The 12,263-nt window shown below is 44.4% G+C and overlaps 1 protein-coding gene across 1 annotated transcript in view; it reads right to left on the minus strand.

Annotated features, from left to right (window-relative positions):
* The window catches only part of slc4a11 (solute carrier family 4 member 11), a 179,953-nt gene that overhangs the window by 46,656 nt on the left and 121,034 nt on the right, over positions 1-12,263 (minus strand). The window contains exons 10-11 of the mRNA XM_080194085.1: positions 10,823-10,948; positions 2,433-2,546 (exon numbers count right to left, since the gene is read on the minus strand). Of these exons, the coding sequence (XP_080050211.1) occupies positions 2,433-2,546; positions 10,823-10,948 (240 nt within the window). The remainder of the gene's footprint in view (positions 1-2,432; positions 2,547-10,822; positions 10,949-12,263) is intronic.

The following is a 12,263-nucleotide window of genomic DNA, read 5'->3' on the forward strand; positions in this document are numbered from 1 at the left end:
ACTGAGGTAGCCCAGCTTATATCATCAGCTTGGCTAAGCTAGACTCACCTTAAATACAACCATCATTGTTTAAAAAAAAAGGAGGCGGTCCCTCTGCAAACAACAAGAAAGTTTGCAGGCATCAAATGTAGTGCAGTTGGTAGAAATCAAACTTTCTGAAGCAGCCACTCAGGTACAGTGCTAAGACACGATCGCAATTTGTGTACAACACATCTTTTCACCCATATTCCACACAGCAAGTGAGCCAGCCTTATACAGAATGCCATTTGGCCCAACTGGTTTATGCCAACTTCCTCCCGACTTATTTCAACTAACCTAAATCGCCATGGGCATGATCTTACCTGCTGTTCATGCCACATCCCAGCCAAATCTCCCTTCACTGTGGCAGGATGGGACACTGCATAAACAGTGGCAAGATTCCAGCACATATCTTGAGACTCCATTCCCCTAATTCCAGCTTAAAAAAGGTGCCCACCATTGCAGAGGTCCACCTATTGGCTGTCCCTCGATTCAAGGATGATGTCTACTGTGGGCGGCGATTTCTGCCATGTGACCAAACAGGATAATTCCCAACTCATAGATGTACAGGCACATGGACAGGACATCTCAGGGAAATGGGATCCAGGATACAGGATTTATTTCCTTTTCTTCTCTGCTGCCATCTGCCTCTTCATTAGGGTGCAGGAGCTCCAATTGTGAAGTGAGGCCAAGTTTCTGAACTTTGAACATTTTGAAGCATTTGGTTGCAAGTTCCTTCCATCATTAATGACAACGCTGTCACATTTCAATGGGGAGCCTCAGAGTGGAGTTGAAACATTTTCTTCGCACTCCCCCAGAACGTTGACCGTTTGAGAGTTGAGAAAACAGGAGCTGGTGGGGGAGATATTTTTCAGCAATCTGGTGTCCTGTCAATCGGGGGCTGTGTTTACATAGAAGATAGGAGCAGGAGGAGGCCATTTGGCCCTTTGAGCCTGCTCTACTATTCATCATGATCATGGCTGACTGCTCAACGCAATAGCCTAATCCTGCTTTCTCCCCATAACCTTTAATCCCATTTGCCTCCAAGCGCTATATCTAGCCGTCTCAAGTAGATTCAATGTTTTGGCATCTACTACTCCCTGTGATAATGAATTCCACAGGCTCACCACTCTTTGGGTGAAGAAATGTCTCCTCAGCTCCGTCCTAAACAGCGCACCCTGAATCCTCAGACTGTGACCTCTGGTCCTGGACACTCTGGGATGTCAGGAATACCCTTCCGGCATCTACCCTGTCCAGTCCTGTTAGAATTTTATATTTCTCTATGAGATTTCCCTTCATTCATCTGAACTCCAGCGAAAACAATCCTACCCTAGTCAATCTCTTCTCATACACCAGTTCCGCCATCCCAGAATCAGCCTGGGGAACATTTGCTGCACTCCCTTCAGGGCTTTTGCCCGAATACTTGTAAAACATGGCTTCCGAGAAGGAAGCAAGCATCTGTTTTGACTGTTTTCCCTTTGAATCCGGAGGATGAGGCAGAGCTATTGCTGATGGAATTTCTCTGGTGTTACCTGTCGCTGATACACAGTCCACAGGGGTCTCACTACAGTACAGGAATGTGGCGACAACAACAACTCTGTATACTAGGGCTTTTGTGGACAACAAATATCCGCAGCAAATCAGACACAGGTGTAACCTGCAGAAGATCGAGCTAGAGTGACTGATCCAGCATTGGATTCTGCTCGTCAACGCTGGCATTTTGAGGGAGGCGGCTGCCAAGGTAATAGGACGTGCTCAACATATCCCAGAGTCTCTCCTTCCATATCCATAGGAGGTGGAATATTTGACTGAGTGGGTGTGGACGGACACCCGAGTTTAGTTTGGCGACATCTAAGGGCAGACTGCACATCGGATTGGAGAGATTGAGTGTGGCTCACAAATCCAGTGAGGATTGGCAATGGCACAACTGACACCTGCAAACGGTACATCTACGAACGTCAATTTAGTTTTAGCATGGAGGCAACGTCTAAATGCAGTAGAATCCGGTTTACATGGTTAACTCGCTGCACAGTGTAGTGCCAGAATCTGGCTATTGTCTTTTAAAAAGCATTTAATAGTTACCTGGGTATGATGGGTATAAAGGGATATGGGCAAAATGTGGGCAATTGGGACTAGCTTACGGGTTTAAAAATAAAGGGCACATGGACAAATGGCCTGTTTCCATGCTGTAAACCTCTAATTCTATTGTGGGGTCAGGCACACCTTCATAGCCTTTCCCCTGGAAAAGCAAAGAGGATGTTAAGCATTATTCCGAGGACGAGAATGCATCATCTCTACCTAAAATACAACCTTCGTTCAGTCAGCGTGGAGACATTCCCTTAAACAAAAAGAGACACATGATCATTTAAATAAAACACAATTACATCGATATAGATTAATGGGATACAACATACCGTGGATATACAAGGCCAGGGGTGCAGTGGTTAAAACTATACCCATCGGCTGACCAGCCAAGACCGCGTAGGCCACTCCTCCGATGCACTGGGCAAGAATGGTTTTCTGCACATCTACAAAATAACAGAGGTTAAACACAGCCATTTCGAAATGAGATGTTGAAGGTAGATTTCGATGTCAGCTGGCTTTCTATTCACAAACCGAAGCTTGCGTCTTCAGCGAAGACCAGAGCCGAAATGTTCCCGCCATTCCAACCACTGCAAAGTGTTCCACAGTGGGTGCAGGTGGGAGCAGTAGGAAAATCCCACCCTGGGCAGATAAGATTAAGACAGGTTTAGATAAGGCGTTCAAGGTAAAGCCACTCCTATTACTTGATGGCACAAGGACTAGATGGAGGCAGCCTGGGAGACGCAGGGAGTTTTAATGGCCTGGAACTCGCTACGGACAAGGAGAAGCAGATACGGTGCATTATTGTGCAAGGAAATTGGGTAGGCACTGGATGGAAATAAACCTGCAGGATTACAGGGATAGAGCAGAGCAATGGATGGATTGGATTGCTCTGGAGAACCAGTATTGAATCAATAGGCCAAATGGCCTCCTTTTGCGATGTTGCGGCTGACAAAGCGCAAAGAGGAGGAAAGAGAAGAGAGTTACATTCCTTTCCTTTCTCATCAACCTCTACAGAGGTACAGGAGCAGTGTCATTACATAGAAACCAGAAGCAGGAGGAGGCCATTTGGCCCTTTGAGCCTTCTCCGCCATTCATTTTAATCATAGCTGATCATCAAATTCAATATCCTCATCCCCCTTTTCTCCCATATCCCTTGATTTAGCCCTAAGAGATATATCTAATTTCCTCTTGAAATCAGACAATGTTTGATTTCAATTCCACACATTCACCACTCTCAGTGAAGAAATTTCTCCCCATCTCAGCTCTAAGAGGTTTACCCCACATCCTCAAACTATGACCCCTAGTTCTGGACTCCCCCACCATCAGAAACATTCTTTTTGAATCTACCCTGTCTAACCCTGTTAGAATTTCATTAGTTTCTATGAGGTCTCCTCTCTCTTCTAAACTCCAGTGAATACAATCCTAACAGACTTAGTCTCTCCTCATGTGACAGACCTGCCATCCCAGGAATCAGCCTGGTAAACCTTCACTGTGCTCCCTCTATAGCAAGGAACATCCTTCCTCAGATAAGGACACCAAAACTGCACACAATTCTCCAGGTGTGGTCTCACCAATGCCGTATACAATTGCAGCAAAACATCCGTATCCCTACATCAAATCTCTCGCTATGAAGGCCAACATACCACTTGCCCTCTTTAATGCCTGCTGTACCTTCATGCTTACTTTCAGTGACTGTTGCATGAGGATACCAACATTTGAGTATCACCTGTCAATTTACACCCATTCAAGAATAATCTGTCTTCCTATTAATGCTACCAAAGTGGATAACCTCACATTTATCCATTTAAACTGCATCCGCCATGTATATACCCACCCAGTCTGCGCAAATCATGCTGAAGCATTTCTGCATCCTCCTCACAGCTCATCCTTCCATCCAACTTTATATAATCAGTTGGGGTCTTAGCACAGATCCCTGTGGTACCCCAGTAGTCACTGACCGACAATTGGAAAAAGACCCATTTATGCCAACTCTTTGCTTCCTATCTGCTAGCCAACTTTCTATCCATCTCAAGACATTACTTGTAATCCCATATGCTTTCACTTTACATAGTAGTGCATTGAGACTTGACGAACGCTTTCTGAAAGTTTAAATAAACCACATCCACTGGTTCTCCCCAGTCAATTATACTAGTAAATTCCTCAAAAAATTCCAACAGATTCATCAAGCATGATTCCCCTTTTGTAAATCGAGGCTGACATTGTCTGATTAAATCGCTACTTTCCTAATAGCAAGTTAAGAAATCCTTGATAATAGACTCTAGCAATTTCCCTGGTACCAACATTAGGCTCACTGGTCTATAGTTCTGTTTTCTCTCTACCTCCCTTTTTGAATAACGGGCTTACATTAGCTACCCTCCAATCTGTAGGAACAATTCCAGAAGCCAAAGAACTTTGGAAAATAACCACCAATGGATCTACTATTTCCAGGGCCACTTCCTGGTTACGTTACTAGACTAGTAATTCGGAAGCCTGAAAATGATCCAGAAGCAACAACACCAAGAAAGCCAGAGCATTTCAATTCAACTAATTAAATAAACCTGAAATTAAAAGCAATCGTGGATATTGACATGTAAGATTACTCCATTTTTTAAGCGCCAAATATCATGCTTTTGCATACAAGCCAAACCCCCTTTCAGCTGCAAAGCACCTCACAATGCATAGAATCACTACAGTGCAGAAGGAAGCCATTCGGCCCATCGGACCTGCACTGACAACAATCCCACCCAAGCCCTATCCCCGTAACCCAACATATTTACCCTGCAAGTCTCTGGGCAATTTAGCTTGGCCAATCAACTTAACTCACACATCTTTGGAGTGTGGGATGAAACCACAGCACCCATTGGAAACCTACGCAGACATGGGGATTACGTACAACTCCAGACAGGCATTGATCTGAAGCTGGAGTTGAACTCAGAACCCTGACACTATGCTGCCGGTAAACCCATCTTTTATTTAAAAAAAAAGGCCCCTCAGAATCTTGTATGATAAAGGGGAGGCATCTACATTTTACAGAATCATGGAGATCCACTATATTGATAACAATATTACATTAACAAAAATCTGGACACAAACAGAAGTGGCAAAGTGAAACTTGGAGACTGCGATACCCCTCCCCACCACCCCCATGGTATATTTTCTGGTGGCAGCTTGTCATAGCCACTGGTGGGATATCTACACCATTTTTTGTGGCTCGCCCATCCTGGGAACCCAGTGCTTGGGCGTCACCGTCAGTGGGAACGGAAGATCCTGCCTTCAGGAAGGGCTGGAAAATCTTGGCCAATGCTCTCTGCAAGTCAAATGGCAAACTGAGAACACATGAAACTGTTCAGAATTAGAGGGATAAGGGACAAAAAGGAGACAGGGAAACACCCTGGAGTCTTTGGCACCAAAATGGAAGGTGGATTTTGAAAATATCTATAGTAGAGTATCAACCATTTCTAAACTAAACCTGAAACATGAAACTCTTCCTCAGCATCTCTGCCGAGTACCCTATTCTGCATAGTTTGCTAGCCTTCCTCTCCTTTGCTGCACCATTCCCTCTATCCCTGCCACTTTACCATCCGTTCCTCGTTATTGCCCTCTACTGTTCCCCCCTCCCTGTCTGACTGCTGTTACCCATGCACCCCGCTATCATAGGGTGGATTTTCCATTCAACATCTGACCATGGGTACATCACGGACAATGGGGAAGCAATGGCCTAGACGATTAATCCATAAACTCAGCTAACGTTCTGGGGACCCGGGTTCAAATCCCCCCACAGCAGCCGGTGAAATCTGAATTCAATATAAAACATCTGGAATTACGAATCGACTGATGACCACGAATCCACTGCCAATTGTTGGAAAACTCCATCTGGTTCACTAGTGTCCTTTACTGAAGGAAACCTGCCATCCTTACTTGGTCTCGTTTACATGCGACTCCAGAGCCACAGCAATTTCGGTGACTCAACGGCCCCCCAAGAGCAACTGGGGATCAGCAATAAATTCTGGCCTGCCAGCGATGCCCATGTCCCACAAATAAAAAAAAACTTATGCACTAGCCTAGTCAGAGGCAGACTGGAGTAGGGAGCTTCCAATCCCACCGCCTCACTCCACACTCCCCAAAACATATTTACTGACAAGGACAAAGAAGAAATTAAGGAAAAAACATGCAGTCAGAAATGTTTCAAACAACTCTTTTCCCTCTTAATATCAACTCAAGAACAACACTTCAAGCTCAGATACATTCTGACTCTTAGCAGCAATATTAAAGGAGTGATGACTTTACAAAAACAATTCACTACTATTCTGGTGTTAAGAGAGTGCAGAATATGGCCTGATCTTGTATCACTCATGTATCATCTTCTTCCATTTACACAACAGTAAAGTTCTAATTTGACAATGTTAAAATGACCTGCTTCTTCATGGCAACAAAGTCTAACTGAACCAGAATCTGGACCAGTTTCTCAAGACCCTAAGGAAATGTGGCAAGTCCGCTACGACTCTCACCAACTTCTACAGAAGCACCATAGAAAGCATTCCTTCTGGTTGTGTCACAGCTTGGTATGGCTCCTGCCCTGCCCAAGACCGCAAGAAAATACAAAGGGTAGTGAACGAAGCCCAGTCCGTCACGCAAACCAGCCTCCCATCTGTTGACACCATCTACATTTGCCTCTGTCTCAGAAAAGCAGCCAGCATAATCAAGGACCCCACACACCCAGGACCACCTTCTTCTGTCAGGAAAAAGATAGAAAAGTCTGAGATCATATAACAGGGCAGCACAGTGGCATGGTGGTTAACACTGCTGTTTCACAGCGCCAGGGACCCAGGTTCAATTCCCAGCTTGGGTCACTGTGTGGAGTCTGCACAATTCTCCGTTCTGCGTGGGGTTTCCTCCCACTGTCTGAAAGAGGAGTTGGTTAGGTGCATTAGCTATGCTAAATTCTCAGTGTACCTGAACAGATGCCAAACTAGGGGATTTTCACAGTAACTTCACTGCAATGTTAATGTAACCCTACTTGTGATACTGATAAATAAACTTTCAAACTTAACCCAACACAAGAACAGTTTCTTCCCTGCTGCCATTAGACTTTTGAATGAACCTACCTTATATTAAGTTGATCTTTCTCTGTACACTAGCTGTGACTGTAACACTACATTCTGCACTCTCTCCTTTCCCTCACTATGTACGGTATGCTTTGTCTGTATAGTGAACAAGAAACAATACTTTTCACTGTATACATGTGACAATAATAAATCAAATGAACATCTATCTGCTACCACATCCTGAGGTCAGTTAGGAGTTTGTAGACCTAGGATCATCATTTCTTCATTGTCTGTGAAGGGAACTCCAGGAACACTACCCCACACAATAGTGAGCCTGGGAGCTATGTGCAACCCAGCTGGATGCTGAGTGCAGCTCACAAGACATTCTGTTGAATGTTGCCCATGTGTAGGGTTGCTACACTTGATTGATTTCCGTCCACAAAGACTTTTTTCCCACCAGTATGACTGCAGTGACACACAGATAAAGCAAGGGCAAAGTGAAGTGAGGTGCATGCTGATTGCTCACAAGATCGACTGTGAGAGCCGTGCACTCCCTCTGCGTCCAAATTGTAAATATTTCTTTTGTTTTTACTATCTGAAATTGATGATGGTTCTACTCGCATACAAATGATGAAGCATTTTCTATAACTCATTATGAAATATTTGGCTTGTACTCAATGTATTTAACCTTAATCATGGGGTCAGGTTATTGAACAAGGGTTTCAATCTTAGAAACCCTATAGTGCAGAAGGAGACCATTCAGCCCATCGAGTCTGCACCAACAACAACCCCACCAAGGCCATATCTCCGTAACCCCACATATTTACTCCGATAATCCCTCTAACCTACACATTCCAGGGCGCTAAGGGGCAATTTTGCACGGTCAATGCATTTAACCCACATATCTTCAGACGTGGGAGGAAACTGGAGCAAACGCAAATGTGCAAACTTGACACGGAGAGTGACTCCAACTGGGAATCGAACACAGGGCCTTGGAGCTGTGCTAACCACTACGTCACTGTGCCACCCCAAATCTTGTGGCCCACTGAGATGAAGGCTGGGGGGGTGGGGTTCACTCATGCGGCCCACTCACTAGGCTACTTTGCACCTCATTGCCCTAACAGCACTGTTGAATACCTTCTTCACACAGCTCACCACCACAGTAAGGAGAGCTGAAGATTGGCAATAAATAGCAGCCTTGTTTGTGAATCTTGCAATTTTTATCTGCCACTCAGAAATTTGGTTTTGGGAGAGAACAGGACCTGCAGTTCCACTTCTCTTTTTCCCCATCCATTGACACTTCCCATTGTCTCGGCAAAGCAGCCTAATTAAGGACCCCACACATTCTCTTTTCCACCTTCTTCCATTGGGAAAAAGATGCAGAAGTCTGCGGTCACGTACCAACTGACTCAAGAACAGCTTCTTCCCTGCTGCTGTCAGGCTCCTGAATGGACTTACCTTGCATTAAGCTGATCTTTCTCTACACCCTAGCTATGACTGTAACACTACATTCTGCACTCTCTCCTTCCTTCTCTATGAACGGTATGCTTTGTCTGTATAGTGTGCAAGAAACAATCCTTTTCACTGTATGTTAATACATGTGACAATAATAAATCAAATCAAATCAAATCCCTCTGTTCCCTCAGCAGGAAGGACACAGCGGCTTCTAAATCCACCTGAGTGGCAGGCTAATTACCCACCAGCCTCTATCGCAGTTTGGTTGCATCTGTCCTTCGTATGCTGTGAGATCACAGGGAGCATCAAAGAAAAAAAAACTCAGAATAGCACTCATTTCAAAACTCTTCTCAGCAGGAGAAATTGCAGCTGATCGCTGCCAACTTTTAAACTGCTAAATAAAAGACACAAAACAAAAAGTGTCAGGCTCCGAGCACAGCAGCTTGCCACAGCAAATAAAACTGCACCACAAGTCAAAACAACTCCTATGCCTCAAACCCTCTCGCTATGAAGGCCAACATATCATTTTGCCTGCTGTACCTGCCACTTACGTTCAGCAACTGATGCATGAGGTCACCAAGGTCTCATTGGGTATCCATCTCCCTCAATTCACACCCATACAAATGATAAAGTGCCTTCCTATTATTGCTACCCAAGTGGATAATCCCACATTTATCCACATTATACTGCAACTGCCACGTAGCTCAGGAGTTTTAAAAAAAAGGGGCATAAGGACAAGTTGGGCCTGGCTCCATGTCACAAACCTCTAAGCTCTGGAACACCCCAAATTATTAACTCCTTAATACAACTTGTAGGCTTGGCCTCAAACAACTCTTTCCTCACCATCCTCATTTCAACCGTGATTCGAATTTGCATCTTGACCTTGTGAATAATGATTGAGGAGTGCATGCATCAGAGTTGGGGGGTGTGGATCAGCTTTAAGTCATTAAAATATCATAAAAGATTAAAAATAGGAGGAGGCCATTCAGTCCTTCAAGCCTGCTCTGCCATTCAACAGGATCATGGCAGATCCTCTATCTCAATGTTCCCCCACCTCCAATACCCCATGACAACTTTACAGTATAGAAACCCATCTTCCTTCTTAAATATATCCAGTGATTCTGTGGTAGAGAATTCCACAGGTTCACCACCCTGAGGGGAGAATTTCTCCTCCACTCAGTCCTAAATGGCCTACCTTGTATCCTGAGACAATGGCGTCTTGTTCCAGACCTAACCTCCACTAACACCCTCTGCCCAAGCCAGAGAAAAATTAATACCCTGCGTCCAGTCTGTCCAGCCCTGTCAGAATTTGTGTTTCTCCTCTTCCCCCCACCACCCCATTCTTCTCGATACAGAAAGCAATCAGAAACACGAATGGAATGCTGCTCTTTACATCTACAGGGCTAGTATACAAGGGGGTAACACAGTCATGCATCAGCTGTACAAAACCCTAGTCGGACCAAACCTGGAATACTGGGAGTAGTTCAGGGCACCTACCTTAGGATTGGCGTCAATGAGAATTCACCAATCATGAGGGGGATACCCAGACTCCGAGATACCAAGAGTAGCAGTTGAATAAATTGAGGGACCATTGCTGTTGGTCCAGTATTGGACAAGGGGGCATAAAAGATATAGGAGCAGAACTAGGCTGTTTGGCCCATCTAGTCCATTCCGCCATCCAATCATGGATGATGTGTTTCTCAACTCCATTCTCCCAACTTTTCCCCGTAACCTTTAATCCCCTTACCAATCAAGACTATACATCTCTGTCTTAAATAACAGAATGACTTGGCCTCTACAGCCTTCTGTGGCAATGAATTCCACAGATTCAACAGTCTCTGGCTGAAGAAGTTCCTCATCTCAGTTCTAAAGGGTTGTCCCTTTATTCTGAGGCCACGTCCTAGGATCTTAGCCTCTCCGACAAATGACATAGTCTAAAGATTAGCACCAAGATATCAGACATCTGAAGTTTGGAAACAGTACTTCAGACATTTGGGTGTGGCAATTAATGACAGGCTAATTGTTAATTGGAAGTTGGGGGTGGGGGGAGTTGATGAAATAATATGGGGCAATGATGGGTAAACATGAAGTTTGGCCATGGATCAGGTGTAATCTCATTGAACAGTAGCACAGATTGGAGGGCCTCAATGGCCTACTCCTGCTGTATTATGCACCAAGAGAAGGGACTGAACAAAAGCAGCTTTTCTTCAATATCTTACCAATCGATCCTCTGGTATTCTCATCATTCAAAGAACCAAAAGCTATTGTTGGCAGCAGGCAGATGCAGTAGAGAAACAAGATGGTGGTAATGTACTTCCTGATGCATTTATTGCGACCAATTATACCTACGGTTTAAAAAGGGACAAAGTTTAGCTCTGATGTTTCTATACAAGTCATCAGCACATCCCAGATCGACCACGATCAACAATAGTTTGTACATAAAATAACATCAGCATTGCGCATAAATCAATGGTATTAGATCCAACTTTGTCAGCACCCGAGAGGGGAAAGCAATGGGGAAGATTTCATGATTGACTCAGCTAGAAAAAGAAAAAAGAGACGTGCGGTATGCTGCAGTGAACTGCTTTTATGGATTTTCTTTTATGTTTAAAGTTTATTTATTAGTGTCACAAGTAGGCTTACATTAACACTGCAATGAAGTTACTGTGAAAATCCCCAAGTCGTCACACTCCGGCTCCTGCTCGGGTACACCGAGGGAGAATTTAGCACATCTTTCACGACTATAGGAGGAAGCTGGAAACTGGAACGTGTGGAGGAAACCCACACAGACACGGGGAGAACGTGCGGAGTCTACACAGTGACTTATACCGAGAATTGAACCCAGATTGCTGGCACTGCGAGGCAGCAGTGCTAACCACTGTGCCACCCCTGCACTTGAGGCACGTGGGGTTATGAGGATTGGGGGGGGGTAGAATTGTTGTCTTTGCACAATGGGCCGAATAGCTGCCTTCTGCACTGTCAGGATTCTCTGACTTATATAGCACCTTACCACACTGCAAAACAAAAAATCCCAAGGTGCTTCCGAATTGCTTAAAATCAGACAAAACCCTGATACTGAAGCCACATCAGGAAGCTTTTTAAAGTTTATTTATTTGTGTCACAAGTAGGCATACATTAACACTGCAATGAAGTTACTACGAAAACCCCCTTAAAGACATTGAGAGAGTTGTCCGAAAGCTTTGTCCAAGAGGTTGACCTCAGAGATCACCTTAAAAAGGAAAGATTGAGCATTTTCTGGAGGAAGTGTGTCTCGGGTGGTCAACGGTGAAGAGAAGTGGGAGAATAAACAAGAAGTCAGAGTTGGTGAAAGGCAGAGGTTTTGGAGATCAATCTAGAGCTTTCTCAGCTTCCTGTGCTCACTGCTATTCAATAAATAATTTAAGCTTTGACAAAGGGGCGTCTGGACTCGAAACATCAGCTCTTTTCTCTCCTTACAGACCTGCTGAGATTCTCCAGCACACTCTCTCTCGGTTTCAGATTCCAGCATCCACAGCAATTTGCTTTTATTTAATAAAAGGTCAAATATTGGCAACATGAAATACTTCATATTTATCACAAGTTTGCATTGGGCAAGATTTTTTTTTTGAAACATGCATTGCTACAACTCAAAGCAGCAGAAATTGTTCGAAGTAAACATCA

Source organism: Carcharhinus amblyrhynchos, chromosome 1, assembly GCF_965287045.1.
Source record: "Carcharhinus amblyrhynchos chromosome 1, sCarAmb.v2.hapA, whole genome shotgun sequence".
Lineage (NCBI taxonomy): Eukaryota > Metazoa > Chordata > Chondrichthyes > Carcharhiniformes > Carcharhinidae > Carcharhinus > Carcharhinus amblyrhynchos.